Below are 26,493 nucleotides of genomic sequence, written 5' to 3'. Positions count from 1 at the left end.
CCTCTCTTCCCCAACACCCGCTTCCGCCTCCGGTGTCTCCGCCAATCAGAGCTTGGGTTACTCAGTCGCTGTCGAATCACAGGCACGCGTGTTAGAGGAAACAAACATGGCGGCTCGCAGAGTCCGCTCGCTGCGGGAAGGTTGTTTGTAAAGTTAAAGGTGCTCCGAGAGAAGAGGCGGCATGCTGAGCCGGACGATAAAGCAGGTCAGTGACTGCGGTGTCTGTGCTGCACACGAAGTCTTCATCATCTTCATCACACAGCACGCAGTGACGCGTTATCAGCCACTAAAACGCGTACAGGTAGCATGAAGGCACAGCTGAGAGCAGCGGCGGTTTCACATTGAGATACGCTACATGTTTATAACGAAGGAAGCCATTTGTGCCGCTTTTTAATGACGTCTTTATTCATGAGAAAGCTGTAGGAACTACAGAGAGATGGTGGGTGAGCATCAGCGTTGATGGAGAGCCACAGAACTCTGTGGATCAGAGACAGCAGTGGGGGTCAGAGGTCATTTGTGCAGTGAAGGCATGCTATGGTGTATGGTTTGGAGACGATGACACTGACAAAAAAACAAAAACAGCTGAAGATGTTTAGATGTTCACTAGGAGCGAGCAGGATAGAGAGGATTAGAAATGAGTCCATCAGAGGGACTCAGAGTTAGAGGGGAGAGGTTTGGACATCTATCGAGGAGGGAGAGAGGATATCTTGGACAAAGGATGAAGATGGAGCTGCAGGCACTTCAGGATGATCATGGATGTCGTGAAGGACATTTTAAATTCAATTTTATTTATACAGCAGAAAATCACAACAACAGTTGCCTCAAGCTGCTTTATACTGTAGGGTCAAGACCATACAGTAATACAGAAGAAACAGAGAAAACCCAACAGTCATATGACACCTGTGAGGAAGTGCTCGGTCAACAGTGGGAAGGAAAAACTCCTTTTTAACAGGAAGAAACCTCTGGCAGATGCATCTGCTGCGACCGGTTGGGGTGAGAGGGCAAAGACGCGCTGTGGAAGAGAGCCAGAGATTATTAATAACTAATGGTTAAATTCAGTGAGGTGTAAAAACGCATGGTGAGTGAAAAAGCAGAAGAAGAAGAAACACTGTAATAGCCTCTAATTTGTTCATGTAAATGGAGAGTCTGGAGTTCCACAGGGTTCAGTGCTGGGACCAATTCTGTTTACATTTTATATGCTTCCCTTAGGCAGCATCATTAGCATACATTCTCACTGCTATGCATACTTCTCCTATATATCGACTGCAGTATATAGGAAACACTGGAATCTCCCAGTCCCATCTATCCCCCACAGAAGAGCAGCCTGCTGTGCCTGCACAGCAGGCTGTCTGCTGTTGCACCGTCTTTGTTTTGTTTTCTTGCACATTATGTAGCCCTGTGTTGATTCTTCTTGCTGATTCACTGTCATGGTTAAAAAGGCTTCGATGTAGTTTCTTTGTGATACTGTAATTGCATTAATGAAATGCACAAGTTTGATTCCAGCTCTGCTGTTTCATTGTCGTTCTTCAGGTGTCTTTAGCTCTGCGGGAGGGACGAATCTCCCCAACAGAGCTCTGCAGAAAATGCCTGAATCGCATCAGGAAAACGCAGCACCTGAACGCTTACATCACGGTGACAGAGGAGCGTGCTCTGGAGCAGGCTCAGCAGGCAGAACGCAGACTGCAGCGAGGTGAGGACATCTCAGACCGGGTTTGATTTCGTCTGTGCGACTCGGGTGTCACTGCTTGATCTCTTCTGCCTTCAGGTGTGCCCAAAGGTCCTCTGGATGGAATCCCGTTTGCTGTCAAGGATAATTTCTGCACAGAGAATATCAGGACCACATGTGCCTCCAGGATGCTTAAAGGTCTGTGTGAAGTGGGGTAATAAAAAAAATGTGTTTTTCACTCCATTTCAGCCCAGTACTTATATATCCTGCTTTTCCTGCAGACTACACTCCTCCTTATAACGCCACAGTGGTCCAGAAACTCCTCGACCAGGGGGCAGTTTTAATGGGAAAGACCAACATGGATGAGTTTGCAATGGGGTAACTGAGTTTTTGCAGCATTTTTGATTGTAGAAGAGATGTCCACATGACATTTTCAGGACTGAACATTTAAGTCTTGTCAAAATCTGCAACCAAATCCGTTCACACCTACGTCAAGTGATGCAGTCTAAGCACAGAATCAGAGTAATGAACTGAGCGTCTGTGTGATGGATCGACCACAGTGTGAACAAACTGCAGCAGTTTAATCTTTCTGAAGTAGAGCAACAGAAACCAGGTTAAACTGGATCTTTGATCTGGAGGAAACATGACAAAGTGCATTCTGGGTAAACTTTGAAGGCTCGTATCAGCATGTGAGATAAGTGGCTGCTCCGAACAAGTTAGAGCAGATGAAAGGTGACCTTTGTACCTACATGTGATGCCTCTTGGCTCATTTTCTAGTCATTTTGGAGTTTAATGTGGATCCTTCTGTCCTGTCGGTCTGTATTGTTGAGCTGTTTACATCATCAGATTGTGAAAAATGGACATGATTCAAAATGTTCATCCCGGTTCCATCTAAGTTATACTTGCAAACTCCATCTTTGTGTAGCGCTCACTCACTCACACAGCATTCTTGTGTGAGGAGGAATGAAAATGTGGTTAAAAAGACAGGTGGGCTGCAGTTTTTCTCATATGGATCCGTTTGTTTTCCTCGCAGTGCGGGCAGCACTGATGGTGCTTTCGGCGCGGTAAAGAACCCCTGGGGTTACGCCGCCCCCTACGGAGAGCGGACGAGGGCAGACCCGGACTCGGACTGGGTCGTCACTGGAGGCAGTTCAGGTGGAAGCGCCGCAGCTGTGGCCTCGCTCACCAGCTATCTGTGAGGAGACGCGTTCAGGCTCTCGTCTTCAGTAAGACTGTCAGGATCTCCATGTTGACATGTGATGCTCTTCTCGGCAGAGCTTTGGGTTCAGACACGGGCGGATCCACACGAAACCCCGGGTCGTTGTGTGGCGTCGTGGCCTTGAAGCCCACTTACGGTCTGCTGTCCAGACACGGTCTCATCCCCCTCGTTAACTCCATGGACGTCCCGGGCATAATGACACGCAGCGTGAACGATGCGGCCATCGTCTTAGGTGAGAATCCCCCAGGTGTCCTTGGACATCAACAAGCAGCAGCCTCTATGATTAAAATGTCTGAATAAGAATGTCTGCCACTCTAAAGGAAACTGCAGCTGTATCGCAGCGCATCGGCCAAACAGCACGCCTCACCTGCGATTATGTTGTCGTGTCGTGCAGGTATCCTCCAAGGCCTCGACGTCAGAGATTCAACAACAGTTCCCGCCCCTTCTTCACTAACAGAGCTTCCTGAAGACTTTGATGTTAAGAACATCTGTGTGGGCATCCCTAAGGTGACACTCCAAACTACCTCAGCATTACACACCAACATGTCAATTTGCAGGAGTGAATATTTGGGTCGGTGCAGACACTGAGATGAACCTTAACATGGAAGCTGCTGAGATGATTGCATTGATTGCAAAGGCAGGCAGATGAAAGTCGAGTATGAAAAACGTGTTCAGCTCCTAAATCCGCCCGTCTCTCCTGTCCTGTGCTGCACGTCAGGAGTATCACGCCCCGGGCCTCTCCGAGGAGACTCTGGCCCAGTGGAGCCGCGTGGCCGACTTGTTTGAGGAAGCCGGAGCGCGGGTGGAGCAAGTGTCCCTCCCCCATACGCAGTACTCCATCGTGTGCTACCACGTCCTGTGCCACGCCGAGGTGGCGTCCAACATGGCCCGGTTTGATGGCCTGGAATACGGTAAAGAATCGTGCTGTGGTGTGTGGGTTTGGTACTTCTTATAGTGGATGTCATGAAGTCTGACTGTGCCAGCAGGCCACCGCAGCCAGATGGACAGCTCGACAGAGGTCATGTACGCCTCGACCAGACACGAGGGCTTCAACGACGTCGTCAGAGGGAGGATTCTGTCCGGGAACTACTTCCTGCTAAAACGGTGAGACTGAGCGTCGTGTTTCTGAACCATGGCGGGATCCTGTGATCCTCTCCATCTCTTCATCTTTTTCTAAAGAATAATTGCCTCGTTTTATTTTCCCTCAGGAACTACCAGCACTACTTTGTGAAGGCTCAGAAAGTTCGCCGGCTCATCACGAACGACTTCCAGCACGTGTTCAGCTCTGGTGTCGATGTGCTGCTGACGCCTACCACGCTGACTGATGCGGCTCGTTACCGCGACTTCACTCAGGAAGATAACCGAACGCGCAGCGCACAGGAAGACGTCTTCACGCAGCCCGCCAACATGGCAGGTAGGCACTGAAGCTGCATGCAGAGGAAGTGTGGGAGGATCCAAGCATTTAAATATGTTAGGGATAACCACACCATGCACAGCCACACCTGTGACTGAGGAGCTTAAGAAGCTGCTTCTCGTTTCCCTCCTGCACACGAAGTGAAATGAAACTGCTGTTTATGAGCCGAAGCAGCGCTCTGTTCACTCTGGGAAGCATCCAGCTTCTCTCAACTCTCTCTCTCTGCACACCAGGTCTCCCTGCAGTCTCTGTGCCGACGGCTTTGTCGAGACGGGGCCTTCCCATTGGCCTACAGCTCATAGCCCCCGCTCTCCAAGACCAGACGCTGCTCAGCGTGGCCCAGTGGATCGAGCAGAGGGTTGGTTTCCCCTGCATCAGTGACTTTGAGGACTCGGGAATGACGAGGCGGGAGCAGACGGGAGCTGCCTGAGGAGCTTGAAGCTTCTGCATTACTGTCTGTCACAGCTGACTTTATTTGTCGTGATAATAAACACATGCATTTTTTCTAAGGTCTTTTTTTAATCCTCTTCCTTTCAGGGCATTTCTGGGATCCATAGGGACACTCAGTTTAAACTGCTTGGATCTCGTATCTGTATGAGTGGCTGCCTAATATGGCCATGTCTGGTATCTCAAGCCCCACCCACCTGGTCTTTATATCTTTATATCTTCTATAGCCAATCAGAGGAAAGTTGGCTAGCAGCCACACGAGAGTAAAAATAGAGAAGCAATATCTAACCACTAAGAAACAACGGTTGCCCAACGTGTTGCAAGTAGCTTTGGTGACTAAATGGTTACTCAGAGGCTGAGCGAGCAGCACCATGATCACGCAGCGATCGTCTCCACACAGATGTTGTCCAGTTTGGACCTTCTGCAGTCACTCAGTGAAGGTTTTCACATCATTTCCATCTAATTTATAAACAGGCAGATTAAAATATACCCCCACCTCATTTGTGATGCATCTCTGCTAAATAGGACTCAACCCACTGGTCAATAACTGGTTTCTTCTGGTTTCCTGTTTAACAGCGAGGTTGTAGAATATCTGTGTCATCTGTGCGCAGCCTTCTCCCACGACCCTTTAGTCTGAAGGCAGAGGGACGTGACAAAAGCCAGAGATTAATCATAGCTAACACAAACACAGAATGACAAGGAAAAGCTCAATGCATCATGGGAATCCTCCTGCAGCATAACTAAGGGAGGATTCAGGGTCACCTGGTCCAGCCCTAACTATATGCTTTAGCAAAAAGGAAAGTTTGAAGCCTAATCTTGAAAGTAGAGATAGTGTCTGTCTCCTGAATCCAAACTGGAAGCTGGTTCCACAGAAGAGGGGCCTGAAAACTGAAGGCTCTGCCTCCCATTCTACTTTTAAATACTCTAGGAACAACAAGTAGGCCTGCAGTGTGAGAGCGAAGTGCTCTAATAGGGTGATATGGTACTACAAGGTCATTAAGATAAGATGGGGCCTGATTATTTAAGACCAGTGTTGGGCAAGTTACTTTGAAATAGTAATTCAATTATAGTTACTAGTTACTTCTACAAAAAAGTAACTGAGTTAGTAACTGAGTTACAATATTCTAAAAGTAATTAATTACTTGGAAAAGTAACTATTGTGTTACTTAAAAAAAAAACAAAGAACATTTAACCCTCTGGGGTCCAGGGTATAATTGGCCATTTTTTTTACTACTCTTGATTTTCTCTCCACATTTTACCTTTAAAAACTATTTACTTTGCCTTGTTTGGTATCATTCTTTTTAGCACAACCTCACGTGTCTGAATTTAAAGTTATGTTCTCATTTTGTCATACTGTACAACCAGAATTGATCTAAAATCAGACAAAAAACATAAAATCACAGTAGAAAAAGTTATATTTTTACTGTAACAACCATAAACATGTTTAATGAATCATATTTCATAACTTCAAATGCAAATATTAATTGTCAATTTTAAAATCATATGCACAAGTTTTGCAAACAACAAAGTTATTTGCATCTATTTACTTTTTACCCCTTTTTAAAATAACCATTTCAAACTATTTACAGAACAATCAGCTGTTCTTCGATAAGATGCCACAAATTATTTGTGCCACTCCAAAAACTAGTTTGTGTCCACTATAAAGGAGAACATCACAGCCTGATACCTGCAGGTCTGACAGCAGCAGGTGTATCACTGCTGTTTCTACCTGGAGACAGCAGTCGCCTCATTGTTCTGACACACAACACAAAAGTATCCACAACACTACACACTAACTACACAAGACAACACATTAACTACACACTCCAAACACGCTAAACGTCACAAATCTCACATCTCAAAACTCGCTCTGTCTCTCTTTTCCTGCTCTCTCTCTTTTCCTGCTCTCTCCCTCTCTCTTTCTCTCTCTCTCTTTCTCTCGCCGTCACTCCTAAAACTTTGTTTTGTTTTTTGCTCATAAGCAGAGAGTGCTTGCTAGCGCTAACGTGGCGAAACTATTGAGGAAAAAACGCTGCGTATATATTGTTGATCATGACTCTGGTTTTACGTGGCCTATCGACACAATTTAAAAACTGGCACCTTGTTGCTTTGTCTTTAAGTGGTCACGTGATTGACTTACCACGACTACTTTATTCTTCCTCAGTCAAACAGCAGCACACATGCGATTGTTTTGCCTCCTTAGCTCCAGGTGTTGTGCTAGACCAGTGGTTCCCAAACTTTTTTTGCCAGGCCCCCCTTTTTTACAAGAAAAATGTTCGCGCCCCCCACCACCTAACCCCCCTCGCACAAACACATCCTGCAAACACACACACCCATATTTTGCTCCATTGCGGTTTATTTCACACCTCAAACATTTAGTAAACAATTAACCAAATACAAGTAAACGGCAATAAATTACAGGTAGCAATAAAATATACTACTAACTCTTTTACGCTACGTCCACACCTGCACCGGTATTTTTGAAAACGCAGCTGTTTCTATGCGTTTGGGCTTTTCGTCAACACGTAAACGGCGTTTCGATTCACCGAAAACGGAGATTATTTAAAACTCCTTTTTTGCGTTTATGTGTGGACGAGGATTACAGAGTTCGTCACGCAACGTCAAAGGTATGTGCCTCTTTTCACCTCACGCTGTGGGCCACGTACATTCGTACCTTATTGTTTACATGAGATGAATTGCAGAATGGCAGATAGAGACAAAATACTGTTACTGTTAATCTGACTATCTTCAGGTTTTACACGCTTACATATACACACGCAGTTACTGTCCCTCTATTTAGAAAGGCAGAGGCGTCACGGTGTAATTATTTTACGTGTAGTTGGTGTTTTTCCTGTGTAATAATTTTCAACATTGCTGTCAATACATTTTTCAAAAAATGCCTCTCTGTGCAAAATGGGTTTAAACACATAAACAGCTGTGGGATCCTGTTTGTCCGTGATTTGAACCGGGGGAACAAAGTACGGCAGGATCAGCCTGATATTATTTGTATCCCACTGTAACTTTACTGCATAAAGAGCTAACATGTCCAAAATGTCAGGAGTAGTTAGTTATTACAAGAAGTGTTTGTGAACTAAAAATCAAGAATGTGGGATCCTGTTTGTCCGTGATTTGGAGAGCCCAGCGCTGCTCCCGACGCAGGGAAACTAATTCTGCAGGGGAGACCTACCTTGGCACTTGTGCAGGTGAAGCCAAAGGGAAGATATGCTTCACCATATTTTCTAGTCTTTGGCTTGGAAGGAAGTTGGTTTGGAAACATATTTGGCGATGCTTCATCTCCTGCTTTGCGTTTGTGTGGGAGCCCCGTCAAAAACCTGTCCACAGTGTCCAAGCGCTCTTTTTTTTTTTTTCTTTTCATACCGCGCCCCCCTGCAATGGCTCTGCGCCCCCCCTAGGGGGCGGGCCCCACACTTTGGGAACCTCTGTGCTAGACAGTGATCGTGATTACCGTCCGTGCGGGAGCGCGCAGCTGCTTAAAGCTGTAGCGTCCAGATTACTTACAGCTACTTCCGTGCAGCTGATATAAGATGCGGTAAACTGAACACAGCTTCAACCGTCTGTTTGTTGAAAAATAGTAACGGACCGCGTTTCCTTGTTAGTAACTGTAACGCCGTTGTAACGATAGGAATAGTAATTAGTTAGATTACTCGTTACTGAAAAAAGTAACGGCGTTAGTAACGCCGTTACTTGTAACGCCGTTATTCCCATCACTGTTTAAGACCTTGTATGTGAGGAGCAGGATTTTGAATTCGGGATTTAACAGGGAGCCAATGAAGGGAAGCCAAAACAGGAGAAATCTGCTCTCTCTTTCTAGTCCCTGTCAGGACTCTTGCTGCAGCATTTTTATGGAGTTTTTGGGACATCCTGATAATAACGATTCATAATAGTTCAGTGTAGCACTGAGAGAAGTACCTGCAGGCTGTAAGTCTATCGCAGTGATGCCACAGATCTCAGACTGCTGTTGTCTCTGGTGTAACTGTGGCATCAAACAGAGGCTGGTCTTAGAGGGACAGGAGCCAACTACGTCAGTACAAACAGGAAGAAGGAAATTAAGAAACAAACATTTAATTATCAGCCTAGTATGCATGCATGTACTGATCAATGATCAATCTTCAGACTCATTGTGCAGCACAAATGACTGTCTCAGAAATACTTAGAGTTTGCATTCAAATGCTGGAATTAACCCAGCGTGAAATCTGTCCCGTCAGCCACTTAGTGCTGGAAGCTGGCCCAAATGCAGGATGTAAACAGCCACCGTCTTCTTCACCTGATCCTGACCCGTTTTCCTGGAGTTCTTTGTTGATTGTTAGACATAATGAATCCAGACACTGTAATTCTACATCAGTGCACTTCTATTACATCCAGGTCAGGTTGTTTTCTACCTTAGATAGATGTGTGATGAGTTATGTTACTTTTATTGTTTCTGAGAATAGGAAGAAGCAGTTTACATGTTTATCTCATGGCACTGCAACAGAAACACTGATAATAAAAGTCTCTATTCAGTATGGTCACGTCTATCTTCATTGTTGCCTTTATCGCAGCTGTATGCAAATGTGGGTGCATGTGAAGTTTTTTGTGGGGAGATAAGGTTTCATGAAGCTTCTCTATCAGCTGACGGAAGCAGCAACACATTCAGTCTGTGCTGGTTTAAAGGTGCCACGTTTACCTCAGCAGGCCACAATAAGACAATTAAGAAAAGGATCACGAGTTCTGTTTGAGGTTTTGGCCTCTGCTCACAAACTGACTGCTCTCACAGTGTACGCTGATTATAATAGCAAAGCCAGTTTTATTTATATAACACGTCATTACATGAAAACTCAATGTGCTTATTGCAGTTCGAGGATCTGTGAGATCAGGGAGCAAGTATTCGAAAGGTAATTTAATTATAAGATCATTAAAATGTCAAACTGTTCATCAAACAAGGTCTGTGATACATGAAAACTCAAAGCAACACTTAAAGTTGCAGTTATGAAACATCAACAACATTTCAGACGGTCACATGTTCTTGAGAACATGGAGACAATGCGTCCCCGTTTTCCTTACTTCAGATTAATATTTATTTTTACCTGAATTGTCTCATTTTGTCTTATCTGATCATGTAAGTTAGGAAAACTTCAGCTTATGCTTTCATTTTTACACAAAACCCGACTCGTCGGTTCTTTGAGACCGTTCGAAGAATCATCTTTTGATGTCATTAGAAATCAGATCTGTGAAGTTTCATATTTGTTGTAAGGAGGTTAAAACGGATTCCCAACTGAAATACAAGCTGAGCAAATTCGGAGATTTTTGTAATTTTTGCAGCATTTTGAGCCCTCGTGACTTCATAAACACGAGTACAAATATCCACATGAACTTTCAGGAGTCCAAAACACATTTAAGCTCAATTAATCAAGTGTCACAGTCTAAAGCCTGAACCTGTTCAGCCTGATCATCTTCCTGCTGTGGCTCCGTCTGTGAGCAGGAACATGGAGGAAAATAATGGCAGGGTCTGTTGATCGTGTTGGAGCTATTTGTTCTTTATTTTTATTATTTTGGGGTTTATTTTCAAGTTTTATTTGTAGGTTAATATTTGTTTCAATGTTTTGTTTGTTTGGTGTTAAGTCAGTCAGTAAGAGCTGTAGGGCCATTTTTTCTATAAATACAGAGACTGGTATAGGACCAGCATGCACTGGGGTGGGCCTATGGTTTTTTCTTTTGGGTTTGTTTGTTTGTTTGTTTTTTTACCAGAGCAGGAGAAGCAGCAGGAAGTAACAAAAAATGGATCTTGTTATTGCCAAACTGGATGAATAAACCATAAAAACGCAACTTTTAAGTTTGGACAGTGGACTTCTTTTACCTGCGCACAAAGATTATCTCAGTGCAGCAGTGGCTTGTGGACTTTTAATTGTCGGATGTTTGGTTTGTCAAACAAAAGGAATTGCCACTACAGATAGTATGAAGGTAGAAATGTGCCATGATTCTTTGTGTGAGCTGCGAGCTGGTGTCTGGTCTCCTCTCACATTGTCCCCCTGCAGATGTGAGGATTTATTTGACCCCTCCCACCTGCCCGACTCTTTCCATCGCTCCTCATCTGATCCCGGTCTTCATTACAAAGTCGCCCACATGAGAAGGACGTGCAAGCGAAGAGCAGAGAAGTGGTTCCTAATATGCTTGATAATAGGATGCGGGCGCTGGTCTGCAGCTGTCAGACTGAAAGCTGATGTGTAAAAGGCTTTGAAAGCTTTTTTTCACGCCACACAAACGTGTTTTCCTGGAGTCTGTCACATGTCAGGATGTAAACAACAGTCTGCTGCACTCTTCACAGCTCAGCCTCTGCTGTCACGAGCTGCTCGTTCTTCAGCTGAGAGCCTATTTCTGAATCCAAACATCTCCTGTGTGCTTTAGTTTTATTGCTAACATGTTTGTGACCAGGCTGGATCATGAAGTCTCGTCTTTTTATTTTCTGATTCGTATAGTTGCCTCCTTTGGTCACTGTTAGAGTCAGAGAGACTAAATCAGTCTTCCTCAGTAGGAACCACTTCAGACTTCAGTCGGTCCGCCTGCCTCGATGCTGGTTTGGCCCAGGCTGTGTTTATCTTATCTAACCAGTGGTGATGGCACAATGGCTACACCCATCTTTGACATACAGTCTGTCAAAGGTTCTTCTTGCCTGTGATTTGTCCATTAGATCTGATTCTACTTTCATGTCTCCCTGTGGGTCAAAAACATCAGCTCTGAAGTGCTGGAGATCGATCTCACTCTACCATCGCTCCAGTTTCCCAGCAGGACGCTCCCTTCACCCGAAAGCTCTGAGGGGGAAGTGAAACTGTGAAGCTGATGTTGTTCTCATGCAAAGGCCGTATCACTGAGAACACTTCCCATTAAGATATCATCATCTGCTGAAAGACTTCACAGCATAACCTGAAATGTTTTCCTCTGTTAGTCCAGACTGAAATATCCCAACATGTGCCGTCTTCACGAGTCTCAGAGACCGCAAGAAATCCCAACGGGCAGCACAGACATTTTCTGCATTATCAACATCCTTTATTTAATGCAGATTTTCAGTGTGTTTACAAAAGTACGACTGGCAATGGAAAAAAAACAAAAACAATCCTCACTTCAGACACTGCAGTGTTAATATACTGTAAAGGTGTTATTCACACTGTGGCAAAAATGTGACAAACTACAACAGGAACGGGGTGAGTGAGAGGAAAAGCTGACTTTTATGCAGAGTAAGCAGTGAAGATGTGAACAGAGTGTGTGGGCCTGCGAGGATGAAGCAGCCAGTCTCAAAATAATGCTGCGCGTTTCCTTTACCGTTTGAAACTGCTGCTGCTTTCTGCAGGTTTCCTCTTCCTCTGCAAAGATGTTCTGAAACATAACGGCCCCTAACTCCTGCTGTTCACCTCATGCTGGTGGATTTAAAAAAAAAAAAAAAAAGATGATAAACTTGTCTTGAAGCTCGTGTTTCAGCTGGTATCTGTGTCTGTGTGATGACGCCCTGCAGTCTATGGATGCAGCCGGGTATCCAAGCTAGCTGAGGACTGAACTGTCCAAAAACATCCAACACAGCATGAGCCAAACTATCAGTGCTTCAAAATGCAGAGTTTATACACCAACTGGAGATGTCAGGGTAACTAGCTCCATCTTTTACATACAGTCTATGGTTTAACCAGTGTTAATGCATCTCAACTCGCTGTGACTCAGCTGGTGTGTCCATACTGGGTTGAGTCCTGAGTTCTGTTATTTACCTGAAGGTGTCCTTAAAGCAAATGTGTGATGCACACATTAAGTACACATTAAGGTTTTATGATTGTGTGAAAGAGAGGAAGTGAAATGAGGATGTGTCAGAGGATGCATTTGCATGCATTAATGCTTAAACCTCTGGGAATCTGACATCACTGTGGTAAGTCCCTTTAGATCAGCCAGTACAACAGGAGTACTACAAACAACAAATGTTTCATCTCGAGTGAAGAGCGGTGAAATCAGTTAAAATCATACATGCTGGTTTCTGTTGTCTTTCAACCTTATCTTCTATTTTTCTACAGGATGTGGTGACGGGCTCAAATCAGCCTCCTTGTCATGGTGCTGCATGCCCAGTTGTTTCCAAAAGTGCAGTATGTTTTTAATGATGTTTCTACACATCATAAAATTATTAAAATCATCGTTCTGCCTCTGCTGAAGTGTGACGGAGGCGCTGTTTCTGTTCCTCAGTTTGAAGGAATCTGCACGCTCTCAACTAATGAGGCATGAACTTAAAACCGCACGTAACAGTCAATACGATCCTTTAAGGTGATAAACATTACACCGAGCCTAGTTTCCTTTGTGCTGTTGCTTTGCACTGTTGCACTGAGCAAATGGGGTTAAAATATGCTGAAGACAACTGAAAACGTGAATGAAACCAGGTTGGAACATGCAAGACCAGAGCTCTGCTCTCTCCATTTAACCCTCCTCAGGTACAACGAGCGGAGGGCAGCTCCACAGAAGAAGAAACCCAAAGACTGTATATAAAAGATGGGAATATGTCATCACCCACTGGTTTCTGGTTTTGCTTTTTAAACCTCCAACTTTAGTATTTTGGCAACAACTGTGTGACCACGTTTGGATGGAGTTATCTTTACTCCGAAACTGGAGTATAGTTAAGAAAACAGCATGCATATTATTATTATTATTATTATTATTATTATTATTATATGACCTCATAAAAAAGGCTCCAACAGCACAAACACAGTCCAGAGGTCCACTTCAGGTCAAGCCTAGCAGATAGCTAGCAGCTACAGCCGCCAACCACCATCAGTCAAAGAGGCCACGCCCCTAATAATGCAAACTTTAAGCCTCAATATAATTTAAAAAGGTGAGTTATGAGTCATTCTCCACCTATACAGCTGTTATGGAGGGGGATATTTTTATAGAGACCAAACCTGGTTTTACAGCAAGATTTCAATCGATTGTGGAGAAATAAAGTTAACCTCTGAGATCCAAGAGAAAAACAACAACAACAACAAACTAAGAAAAACAGGATTTACCAACCAGACACTGACAGAATTACAGATACTTTTAATGCACCGCCATCAGGTCAAGAGCAGGATGTAAGTCAGGGTAAGAGGAAACCAGTACGAGTCTCAAACATACACGCAGTATTATTTCACTGAAGGTTACGTCATCCTCACAGGCACACACACACACACACACTCACGTCTTCAACACTTAGCATGCACGGATGTCATCTTCTTCTCACTCAGCCTGTTTGTGTTTGTGTCGTTCGGCACTTTGTTCACCGCAGCCATGTGTGAAGAGCATGTGTACAGTATCAGCACAGACATGAATGTGGAATTAGAACAATGAGATAAAACTGGTTCAGAGTGCACGAAGCATGAAGTAAGCAGGGCCTTCAAAACTCACTCATTTTGTTACATAAACCCATTTAGCTGCTTATTAACACAAACGTCGAATCAGCCAATCACATGGCAGCATTCAGGCAAGGGGATATGGCGCAGAAGCCCTGCTGAAGGTCAAACAGAGCATCAGAATGAGGAAGAAAGGGATCTGCTGGGATGTTTAGGCACCACGACCTCTAAAGTTCACAGAGAGTGAGACACTGGATGAGCAGCAGTTCTCCGTTGATGCCAGACCAGGTGCTCCTCCTGTCGGCTAAGACCAGGAGCCCGAGGCTAATATTCACATAGGCTCAGCCAACCAGAGTCAGCCATTCAATTTTTAAAGGCCCAGCATTAGTCATGTGACCACCTCTGTCAGTTACTTAAATATATTTGGATGAGTTCAGAAACTCCATTTAGCTGAGGTGAAGCCTCACAGACAGCGATGAGGCATCAGCATCAGTAAAAGAGGCCACGCCCCTAATAATGCAAACTTTAAATCTTAATGCAGTTTCAACACTGATGCTTGGAAATAAGGTCAAGTGTTTCCCCCCTGTGCTCCTCTCCCTTTCATGTGAATGCATCCTCACCCATGTTTCCCCAAAATCAAACCAACGTCTCTAGAGTCTTCTTTCAGCCCAGGTGGATGATAGGGTGGAGGAGGAGGGACCTTCAGTGGTCACACTCTGACACTTCTTTAAGTTGCTTGAAGACGTTTCACCTCTCATCGGAGAAGCTTCCTCAGTTCAAGGGTCAGATGGTGGAGAGTCCTAGATTTAAGCCCTGTGGGAGTGTCACCCCAAGAGGGACAAAAGGACCCACTAATGATCCTCTACCTAATCACACAAACCAAGATGTGAAAACGGGTGTAGGTTAAAAAGCCAAGGTTTCAGGTGAACCCGCTTTGAAACCTAGCCCCACCCTATCATACCGTCCGAGCCATATCCTGAGGTCGACGGGACAAGACTCGGCTGTCCGTCTGTATCTAAAGGACAAAGGTCACTCTTTCGAGGACGCCAATGTTCACAAAGAAGGCAGATGGTTTGAAAAAGAAGTGAAAGAAGCCATCACCCAAAACCTTGGCTGATTGGGACCTACACCTGTCTTCACACCTTGGCTTTGTGATTAATTGGAGGATCAACAGGGGGTCCATGTCCCTCTTGGGGTGACACTCCCATTGGGCTTAAATCTAGGACTCTCCACTATTTGACCCAAGAACTGAAGAAGTCCAGATGATTTTCTCTCCAAGCTCTTTAGACCCTGCTCCGTAATCTGACCGCTCAGGAGTGTGTCTACCTGCCCCGTCTTAGAGACGGTCCCCAGATCATCCAGAAACACAAGCTGCTGCACCTGAAGAAAGTGGCTTTATGGAGGAAAGATCCTGACCTGAAGTGAGCTGCACGGTAGTTTGTGTCACGTGATCAGAGAAGAATGCAAATCCAGTAAAGCAAACCTATTGAAGAAAAGAGAGGTCATATAGAAACTGAAAAAAGCATAGAAAAAATAAACATTTAAAAAACCCAAAACAGACACTGACACAACTACAGATACATCCTGCTCGTGTGTACATGTAAGTCAGGGGAAGAGGAAACCAGCACGAATCTCAAAAATACATAGAGTATTATTTCACTGTAGCTTATGTAATCCTCACAGGCACGCACACACACACACACACTCACGTCTTCATCACTTAGCATGCACGGATGTCATCTTCTCCCTCAGCCTGTTTGTGTTTGTGTCGTTCGGCACTTTGTTCACCGCAGCCAAGTGTGAAGAGCATGTGTACAGTATCATAGGCTAAACTGAGGATTTGTTTCCACTTCCAGTGCAGCCCGCATTCAAAAAGGTCGCTCTGTCTGTGCACATGTTATTTTTTGGAAGTTTGTTCACTGAGAGTCTCAAAACATGATGAGATACTTGAGTCTGCACTAACAGAGCAAACCACTGCACTCTTCAGCCTTCACATGAGAACAACACCAGCTTCACCGTTTCACGTCTCGCTCAGACCTCAGAGCTTCCAGGTGAAATCACAGCGATGGTGGAGGGATCTCCGTCTTCAGCATGTCAGAGCTGTTAGTGATGAGCAGCAGAGTCTGAGCTTCTGTTTTAGACCCACGGGCAGACATGAATGTCGAATTAGATCTAACGGATACAATTGATTCTGAGTGCATGAAGCAAGCAAGATTCAGCCGCCCATCCTCACACAGGGGTGTCCTTTGAAGGCGGCAGGTGGAGGCGGAAGGGCATCAGTTCTTCACTCAGTCTCGGTCAATTACGTCTGTTTGTCTTGACCTCACAGCCCTTTCTGTTCACAACATGCTGGAGTCAGAGGGGTGATGTGTTTTTGCTCGTCAGCTGTGAAGGGAGAATTTTTGATGTGTTTTTAAACTGGTTTTTCCATCAAAGAAAACGAAAATAATTTATTTTTCATCTTATTTTCACTGGTGGAGATTTTCTTCACTTCACAGCGCACACGCATCGCAGTGACGTCACTACTTTTTGAAGACTGACTGGTTTGTCTTTTTTTTTTTTTTTAAGCTAGAAACGCCTTATTTAGACAAAGGGATCAAACGGGAAGTTATCATCTAACAGTATCTAGTGATCCGGCTGCATCCATGGACCGTATGGAAGAGAGCACAGAGGAGACTCCGGCTGAAGAGCGTCAGTGAAGCTGGAGCTCAGCCTGCTGGGACGGTCTGTTGGCACGGAGCTCTCACAGCAGCCAGATTATGTCAGATTCAGTCAGTAAAGGTGCTCCAGCAGCACAATCACGGCCCACGGGTTCCGTTCAGCCGCTTCGATCAGCCAATTTAAAAAAAAAAGAAAAAAAAGAAATGTAAGCATGTGTGACGGTGCACGCAGAGAGAGCGCAAAGAAATCCATAAAATTACGCCATAGAGGGTTTAAAGACGTGGGGGTTGTCCCCCTCTTTTTTTAAATTTAAAAAAAAAAAAAAAAAAGTCCCATGAATTTTAGCATTTATGGCCACGTCCGTTACAAACTGCATAACTTCCGACAGAAGCTCCGTTTTATGCTCATGTTTAACCTGTAAGAACAGGATTACACGTTTATCTTCACCTGGAACCAAATTAAGAGTCTGATACACCCCCCGCAACTGATCCAGATACCAGATGTGATGTTCTGCTCCTGACTCAGCTTCAGGTTTGATGCTTCTGCACATTTTTCCTCTTATAGCTACGTCATGAAATCCAGGAAATTACACTGTCACAAAAACAAACAAACCCCCACCACAAATAAAACATTGCACTATTTTTTTTTTTTTTTACAATTTAAAGTTTAATTTCACAGGATTCACGTGTCAAACATCAGATTTGCATCATTCTGAAAGTACAGAACTCATTTACATACAGTCGTTGTCAGACCCATGAATACACTTTTCCACAGGGTTCAATATTGCTGCATTATCACCGAGCATGTTCCGTTACTGGCGGGAGGACAGGAGCAGGAGACCGTGTTGTGATTGGCTGAGTTTCAGAGTTGATGAAGAGCAGGACGCGCCCCGGGCTCCGCGCGCGCTCTTTCCCCTCCTGAAGATGATTAATTATTGATCTCCCAAAAACCTTTAAATCAATTCATTTTCTCCTTTTTATTAAACATTAACGTTGTGTCCCCTGCCCGCTTCCGAGTGTCCAGCGCGGATCAGATCATCCGGACCAGCCGTGCAGGAGAACCGTGGACAGAAGCAACGGGGTGACCAGCAGCGTGAAGGCGGCGGGACTCCCGCAGCCGTTTTCTGTCGTAGTGGTGTTGGTGTGTGTGTTCGCGCCGGCTCCACTACTCGCCTCGGCCACCTGCAACACACGAGATGACCACATGTAGCAAGTTTACGCCACACCGCCTTCAGTCATTTTGAAGCCTTTAATTTGATGTTTCGTTTGGTAAAGTCTTTTTTTCCCCCTGTGAAGTTACTGAAGTCCCTTCTAATCCAATTTTAAGATTCCTTCTAGGGAAGCAAATGTGGAAGGTGCCCTGAAGGGTCAAACTGAATTATTCACACACACTTCACACCCCCCCCCCCCCCGTCCTCCTTCTGGTTTTAAATGAATATCTGTCAGAGAATTTTTCGTCTCCATTTCTGCCAAACACTGAACTAAATTCTGAGCTGAAGCTGCAGACAGCTGCTGCTCTGGCAGTTGCGCATTTAATTATGCGCCAACAAGCTGCGTTGAGCACGGCAGTTTGCGCCTCTTCTGTGTGGGAAAATGTGCAAAAAGATGTTTTAAACACGGGCTGAACTGACCTGGGAGGTGAGATGGAGAGCCAGCAGCAGGACTGCGACGAAAGCGAGGCTTAGCTTCTTCATGCTGATGTTATGGAAAACTCTGTTGCGCGCGGTGGAGGAAAGGCGATTGAAACAGGAGGCGCACAGTCGCACCTTTTATAGCCCCCCACCCAACCGACACAGAAAACTGCCTTCATCATGCTGCATTCAGGAGCTGTCGGAGATACAGCTGCTCACGGAGCAGGAGAAAGCATAGGCTACACTCTAGTTTGAGTTTAATTAAATTTATAAGTTTTACTGAATAAGCACCCTGGGATCGTCCTACATACTGAATCCTCGAGTAACGCAAGAGAACGAAATACAACTCAATTTTTTTTTAACATTATAACTACATGTTTGATGCTTGTGGGGTTTTTTTATTATTATTTTTTTTAATTTTTTTAATTTTTTTTGCTTTAATTCATCCTTTTTTTACCCCCCCTGTTTTTTTAAATCTAAAGGGACCAGAACCTCCAAAGCGTCAGCATGCATTGTTTCACGCCTCAAATCAAAATGGAGGATGCCAATCGTGGTGCAGCGAAGTCCCAGATACTCACGGGGGGAGGAATAAAGACTACGAGGTTAAAAGTTTTACCCTACAACCATCTGTATTTTTGTTCTTCTGCTCCATTACCCCACTACGTCTCAATGAGCTCGAGAGCACCGCCTGTAGAAAAGGTCCACAGAGTGGGAGTTCTTGGTTAGTCCATATTGTATATTCAGTCTATAGAAAATAACCAAACAGCTTATTCTGCATTGTGATCAACACCATCATCTGTATCCTGCTCCATTATATACTGCAAAAAAATTAAAGTAGAGCTTCAGATCTCAGTGGGGATACCTGCACTGATGTGAACTGGGTAATGTGTCAGGAATAAAAGCATGCCACACTGATGGAAATTAAAATTAGTAACATACAGACGGCTGAACTGAAAGACACCTGAAAACCAGAGTGGAGAAAAAAAGGGGGGGGGGGGGCGCAGTAAGTTACTACATTTCATTGCAGCAACTCAAAACAGTAATCAGTTTGCGTTCGTATGTGTACCTGACTACGCTCCTAATGTGACAGTCAGACCCACTGCACAGCAGGTCCAAGGGTTTCATCCCCATACCTGATGGTAGTCGGGGTGCCGTTGACTGTAGGTCTGTACAGACGTCATCCACCACCAAACCAGTCGTGCATGTTACTGTCACTATAACCAGTGATGGGAATAACGGCGTTACAAGTAACGGCGTTACTAACGGCGTTACTTTTTTCAGTAACGAGTAATCTAACTAATTACTATTCCTATCGTTACAACGGCGTTACAGTTACTAACAACGTAACGCGGCCCGTTACTATTTTTCAACAAACAGACGGTTGAAGCTGTGTTCAGCTTACCGCATCTTATATCAGCTGCACGGAAGTAGCTGTAAGTAATCTGGACGCTACAGCTTTAAGCAGCTGCGCGCTCCCGCGGACGGTAATCACGATCACTGTCTAGCACAACACCTGGAGCTAAGGGGGCAAAACAATCGAGTGCTGCTGTTTGACTGAGCAAGAATAAAGTAGTCGTGGTAAGTCAATCACATGACCACTTAAAGACAAAGGAACAAGGGGCCAGTTTTTAAATTGTGTCGATAGGCCACGTAAAACCAGAGTCATGATAAACAATATATACGCAGCGTTTTTTCCTCAATAGTTTCGCCACGTTAGCGCTAGCAAGCACTCTCTGCTTATGAGCAAAAAAACAAAACAAAAAAAAGTTTTAGGAGTGACGGCGAGAGAGAGAGAGAGAGAGAGGGAGAAAGAGAGAGAGCAGGAAAAGAGAGAGAGCGAGTTTTGAGATGTGAGATTTGTGACGTTTAGTGTGTTTGGAGTGTGTAGTTAATGTGTTGTCTTGTGTAGTTAGTGTGTAGTGTTGTGGATAGTTTTGTGTTGTGTGTCAGAACAATGAGGCGACTGCTGTCTCCAGGTAGAAACAGAGGTGATACACCTGCTGCTGTCAGACCTGCAGGTATCAGGCTGTGATGTTCTCCTTTATAGTGGAAACAAAATATTTTTTTGGAGTGGCACAAATAATTTGTGTGGCATCTTATTGAAGAACAGCTGATTGTTCTTTAAATAGTTTGAAATGGGTATTTTAAAAAAAGGGTAAAAGGTAAATGGATGCAAATAACTTTGTTGTTTGCAAAACTTGTGCATAGGATTTTAAAATTGACAATTAATTTTTGCATTTGAAGTTATGAAATATGATTCATTAAACATGTTTATGGTTGTTACAGTAAAAATATGACTTTTTCTACTCTGATTTTATGTTTTTTGTCTGATTTTAGATCAATTCTGGTTATACAGTATGACAAAATGAGAACATAACTGTAAATTCAGGCACGCGAGGTTGCGCTAAAAAGAATGATACCAAACAAGGCAAAGCAAATAGTTTTTAAAGGTAAAATGTGGAGGGAAAATCAAGAGTAGTAAAAGAATGGCCAATTATACCCTGGACGCCAGAGGGTTAAACGTTCTTTGTTTTTTTTTTAAGTAACGCAATAGTTACTTTTCCAAGTAATTAATTACTTTTAGAATATTGTAACTCAGTTACTAACTCAGTTACTTTTTTGAAGAAGTAACTAGTAACTATAATTGAATTACTATTTCAAAGTAACTTGCCCAACACTGACTATAACGTTCTCCACGGCTTCTCCGGACTCTTTCACATCTGTCACATGTGCTCAGAGTAAACCTGCACTCATCTATGTAAAGCACAGGGTGCCCGCGCTGCGTGTGCCAATTGGAAAACGCCAGTCAGGCTCCACACCCCAATGCAGCGAGGACAGAGCCCCGTAGAGGATGTCGGGCCCTCAGGCCACCCTCGTGAAAATCTGTTTCTGATCGTCTGGTCCGGCATATTCACACTAGCATCCTGCTGGAGGTTATCTTGTAGCTCTGGCGTGCTCATCTGGTTCTTCCTTCCACAAAGGAGCAGATCCTGAGTCTGTGCAGGGAGACACAGCAAACCTTCAGGGGGGGGGGGGCAATGTCAGTGGCCTCCATCTGTAAAATCATTCCCGATTTGGAGGTCTCACCTTTGCCCCTCTAGTGCACTTGTTGTTAATTTCATTAGCGCCAAAGCAGCTTAAACTGATTAGCATCCTCCTCTGCTACTTGACAGCCCAGATCTGTATCCCACAAGTTTAACTGACTTGATGCGCTGATCGGAAAAAGCTTCTTTAATTTGTTTTGTATTACCCTGTAATAAGCAGGGATATAGGTTTTGAATTTTTCCTTTAATTTGTCATCTAAGGCTTCGATTTTACTCACGATAGATAAATGACGACCTCTCGTGGTCAGTCGCTGTTATTGCAGCTTCAGATTCTCCCATGACCCGGCGGGACTGTGTGCGTTTAAAGCTGGAGGGTGCTGAGGTGTCTCCGTATATCACAGGGACCGCTCAGACCCAATGGTTTGGAGGTCAAGTTGGAGAGAAAAGGTCAAGATGGTTGGCAGCATCATCATCATCATCACCACCACGGTTGAAAACCAGGAAGTTAACAGTCCAGTTTCCAAACATGTCAGAATGAGTACTGGCTTCTGAAGTGTGTGAGCCGCTCGGACGCATTTTAAACACTTTGATTTCTAGTTGTTATTACTAATAATTACTGGTAGTAGTACTACTAGTCATTGTAGTATTATCCAGTTAAAATAACGGTTACATAAATAAACACCATGTTGTATTCACTGACTTTTTCCAACACTGTACATCATCTGGATTTATAAACAGGACTGAGTTAGACTGATTTCTGAATGTTACAGTACTGACTTTACCCACAGCAACATCATCGTACCCTTATCATCTTATCTACAGGTTTTATCAGGTTTATGAGGGAAACAACCTCAGATAAACACCATTTACAAAACGCAGAAGCACCGTCTGAAACACTGAGTCTGCACCATCATCAGCTCAGAGAACCACTTTTAGCAGCATACAATTGGTTCTGAGTGCACGAAGCATGAAGCAACCAAGGCCTTCAAAGCCCATTCAGCCGCCCATCCTCAGAAAGGGGTGAAGGCGGCAGGTGGAGGAGGAAGGGCATCAGTTCTTCACTCAGTCTCGGTCAATTACTTCTGTTTGTCTTGGCCTCACAGCCCTTTGTGTTCACAACATGCTGGAGTCAGAGGGGTGATGTGGTTTCTGCTCGTCAGCTGTGAAGGGAGAATTTGATGCGTTTTTAGATTTTTTTAAACTGGTTTTTCCATCAAAGAAAACGAAAATAATTTATTTTTCATCTTATTTTCACTGGTGGAGATTTTCTTCACCTCACAGCGCACCAGTGCATCGCTGTGACGTCACTACTTTTTGGAGACTGGCTTGTTTGTCTTTTTGAGCTAGAAACGCCTTATTTAGACAAAGGGAGGAAACGGGAAGTCATTAACAGCATCTAGTGATCCGGCTGCATCCATGGACCGTATGGAAGAGCGCACAGAGCAGACTCCGGCTGAAGAGCGTCGGTGAAGCTGGAGCTCAGTCTGCTGGGACGGTCTGTTGGCACCGAGCTCTCACAGCAGCCAGATTATTGTCAGATACAGTCGGTAAACGTGCTCCAGCAGCACAATCATGGCCCACGGGTTTCGTTCAGGCACTCCGATCAGCCAATAAAAAGAAAGAAATGCAAGCATGCGTGACGGCGCCTGTAGAAAGAGCGCAAAGAAATCCAGAAACAGCACAGAGGGTTTAAATAAGTGTTTTCCCCCCCACTTAAAAAAGTCCCATTAATTTTTATTTATTTATTTATTTGCATTTATGGCAACTTCCGTTACAAACTGATAACGTGCATGCACAACTCGATCCGATTTATGCTCATGTTTAACCTGTAAAAACAGCATTAAGGCATCATCATCTGTATCCTGCTCTATTATATACTGGTAAAAAAAAAAAAAAAGTAGCTTTGAAAGTTCAGATCTCAGTGGGGTATAAATCATGCTGGATACCTGCACTGATGTGGACTGGATGTGTCAGGAATGAAAGGACGCCATGAAATTAAAACGACCCAGATAGCAAGACGACATTGAATTGATGTTGATTTTTCATCCGAACCGTCGTATATGGTCGGGGTTGAAATGCCAATGTTGTAACAACATTGAAATACTGTGGTAAACCGACGGTCTTACTATAGGGACGTTGTAATAATGTTGATTTACCGTTGTTTATTGTCATTGATATTTGATCTATTTGTAGTCGACCAGGTGACAACAACAACGTCAAAACGTCTATTTATAGCTGACCATCATTCCGCGCGGGTCACCATCAAAAAGCCATTGATTTGTAGTTGAGCATTAAATTGCATTGCATAATCCAAACGTAAGTCAGAATATATCTGGCTTTACTGTTAATTCTGAACTCACTTATCTAGGCATCAAAATAGTTCCTTCATTAAAAGATGTGGTGGCAATTAACTATAATACAATTCTACAGAAAATTTCCAAAGATTTGGAGCGTTGGATAAGTTTACCACTATCTATTATTGGAAGGATAAGTGTTCTTAAAATGAATGTATTACCTAAACTGTTGTATGTGTTTCAAAATGTCCCACTGGCTCCTCCTGCTGGATTGTTTACCAAATTAGCATCATTAATTAGAGAGTTCATTTGGAACAAGAAGCATCCCCGCATTCGTTTGTCTTTGTTGTATCTTCCCTTTGATTCAGGGGGGTTGAAATGTCCCAGTTTTCACTGGTACTATCTGGCTATTCAACTAAGGACAATAATGTTTTATTTTTCATCCCAAAATACCCCGTCTTGGGTGGGGATGGAAGCAAATTCTCTTAAAATGCCATTAAATTTGTATTTATACTCTGCACAGCCAAAACAGTTAAAGAAAGAAACAAATAATCCTATAGTCCAAACAGTAGCGGTTTTAGATACGGGCGACACGGGCGGTTGCCCGGGGCGGCATGGTGGGGGGCGGCATCACGGGCATCGGCAAAAAAATAATAAAAAAATGCTCGTACTCATGCTGCCCCGACATCATGCCAGCGCATATTAGGGATGGCATAGGCACCGATCGGTTTTCTATCGCCCATTTGCTGGGAGTAAGGGCGGCCTCCGTTTGCGAGGTGCGCCTGCTGCTTGCGGCACAGGGAGGAGAGGGCGGGGTGGCGGGGGATTCTCTGGCTGGCTGGAGCAGCATCTAATAACCAACTCGCAAAATAAAACAAAATAAAAACAAACACGAAAACACCGGACATTATGATAAAGACTTATAATTTGCACCGATGTTTTTCTATATTTCCCTCGGGATGAATAAAGCATAATCAATCAATCAATCAATCAATACACGAAAAGTGAGCGCGAGAGCCCTCGGTGCGCCTGCTCGCTGCTGAAGTCAAAGTAAACTTTATTGTCATCTCCGCTACATACAGTCCAGTATATAGAGAGACGAGACGACGAGGCTCCAGTTACAGCAGTGCAAGTAAACAAACAATAAATATTTAAGAGTAAGAAAATAAATATACACTTTAGGACTCGGGGTAAAGGGATCAATAACAATTTAAAATGTATATTTTATATTTTGTTGATTTAAAGTCTCACACACAACCCGTTTTTAAAGTTTAAAAAAGAGAAAAGAAGAGGAGTGTAGCGACTTCCACAGTCGCTAGAAGCCGGGGATTGAGCCTATTTGCCTGACGCGCTGTCAACTTTACGCAATAATGCGAGAGGTGGAATTGCTTGCTTGTTTATTAAAGTGCTTGAAAAGTTTACAGAGCAATGTGATCGGCTCGCGATTCAAACTCTTAAAACATCACAGGCTCTAAAGCAAGAAGGGGAAACTCGTTGGCTGCGGTCAACAAAAACTACGGCTACCCAGCCCTGCTCTCTGTCAAAATCAAAGCAGTGAATGACAGACTGACAACGCCCTCTTAATGTCACCGCTAGCACCCACGTGACTCCTGTTACACATCACCATAGCAACCAAACAAATGAAAACCTAGTGATCATTAAAATTCAATATTTAATTATGGCTCCTACAAGGAGAAACGAGCAAAAGATACAGGTAAGCAGATGTGTCATTGGATAATGGCAGGTCATGCATCCTAAAACTTTCAGAATACTTTCTTAATTATGTGGGTTACAGCTCCTCCAAGAAGAAATGGTAAAAATAGTTACAGTAACAGACTAAACTCCAAACAATATATACAATAATATAATATTAATATAATAGTAATTAGTCAGTGTCAATTGTTGATTTGTCCTGTTCTCATTGTATGACGAATTATGATGTCTGTTTAGTAGCCGTTTGCATACTATATTTTCTCTGTCTTCATATGTGTGTGTGTGTTGGGGGGGGGGGGGCGCCAGAGGGAGTGTTCGCCCAGGGCGCCAAATAGGCTAGGACCGCCACTGAGTCCAAAATATGATTGAAGTTTGGTTTACAATAAAAGAAATGATGAATATTAAGAATAATCTCTCTCAGTTTAGTCCTATTTGGGGAAATGCCTTATTTGTACCAGGAAACCTGGACGTAGGGTTCCAGGGTTGGGCAGAAAAAGGTGTTAAGAAAGTGGGTGATCTTTTTTGTGATGGAGTAATGGTTTCATTTGAGGATTTAGTTTCTAAATTTCAAATTCCCCAAAAACACTTTAAGTATTTACAAATTAGAAGCTTCATTTCTTCCATGCAAAATCAGTCTCTCAACATTCCCCAGTTAAGTAAGTTAGAGGAGTTAATGGTGGAAAAAGGTGGTAATAAAGGTTTAATTTCAACATTCTATAACTGGATTGTATCTGCCTCTCTAGAAACATCAGTTTCTAAGTTGGTAGCTTGGAGAAAGGACCTAAATATCAATATTTCTGAGGAGACATGGAAGTTAATTTGCTTAAAATCACAAAAACTATCGATTAATAGTAACTTAAAGTTATTACAATACAATTGGATCATGCAATTATATATAACACCGGTGAAATTGAACAAATATAATAATAGAATTCCAGATACATGTTTTAAATGTGGAGAAGCCCGTGGAACATTTTTTCACTGTATATGGGAATGCAGAATTATCCGTGCATTTTGGCAGGAGGTGATGAACAAAATAAACCAAATTTTGAATAAAAAGA

General features: G+C 43.6%; 1 protein-coding gene and 2 long non-coding RNA genes across 5 annotated transcripts in view; 1 reads left to right on the top strand and 2 right to left on the bottom strand.

Moving 5' to 3' along the window:
* Positions 1–70: 70 nt before the first annotated feature.
* Positions 71–4,808, top strand: qrsl1 (glutaminyl-tRNA amidotransferase subunit QRSL1). Its single transcript, XM_003459953.5, has 11 exons — positions 71–205; positions 1,531–1,690; positions 1,766–1,864; positions 1,948–2,044; positions 2,700–2,861; positions 2,942–3,117; positions 3,280–3,392; positions 3,604–3,796; positions 3,872–3,989; positions 4,094–4,299; positions 4,533–4,808. Exons 1-11 carry the CDS (start codon positions 182–184, stop codon positions 4,727–4,729), a joined length of 1,545 nt encoding a protein of 514 aa, XP_003460001.1. The 5' UTR covers positions 71–181; the 3' UTR covers positions 4,730–4,808.
* Positions 511–26,493, bottom strand: part of LOC100695193 (uncharacterized) — a 36,094-nt gene continuing 10,111 nt past the window's right edge. The window contains exons 3-4 of one of the 3 annotated variants that reach the window (XR_003215221.1): positions 5,243–5,379; positions 511–1,012 (exon numbers count right to left, since the gene is read on the bottom strand). This is a non-coding gene — a long non-coding RNA (uncharacterized LOC100695193). Of the gene's footprint in view, positions 1,013–4,560; positions 5,380–22,570; positions 22,586–26,493 lie in introns of those variants that run through there. The other 2 variants (XR_003215220.1, XR_003215222.1) reach the window with 2 other exon arrangements.
* Positions 17,563–18,533, bottom strand: LOC102076035 (uncharacterized). Its single transcript, XR_268401.4, has 2 exons — positions 18,382–18,533; positions 17,563–17,932 (listed from the first exon to the last, which is right to left on the bottom strand). It is a non-coding gene; the product is annotated as an uncharacterized LOC102076035 (long non-coding RNA).

This window comes from Oreochromis niloticus, linkage group LG19 (genome assembly GCF_001858045.2).
Source record: "Oreochromis niloticus isolate F11D_XX linkage group LG19, O_niloticus_UMD_NMBU, whole genome shotgun sequence".
Classification (NCBI taxonomy): Eukaryota; Metazoa; Chordata; class Actinopteri; order Cichliformes; family Cichlidae; genus Oreochromis; species Oreochromis niloticus.
This window is presented reverse-complemented; position numbering and strand designations above follow the sequence as displayed.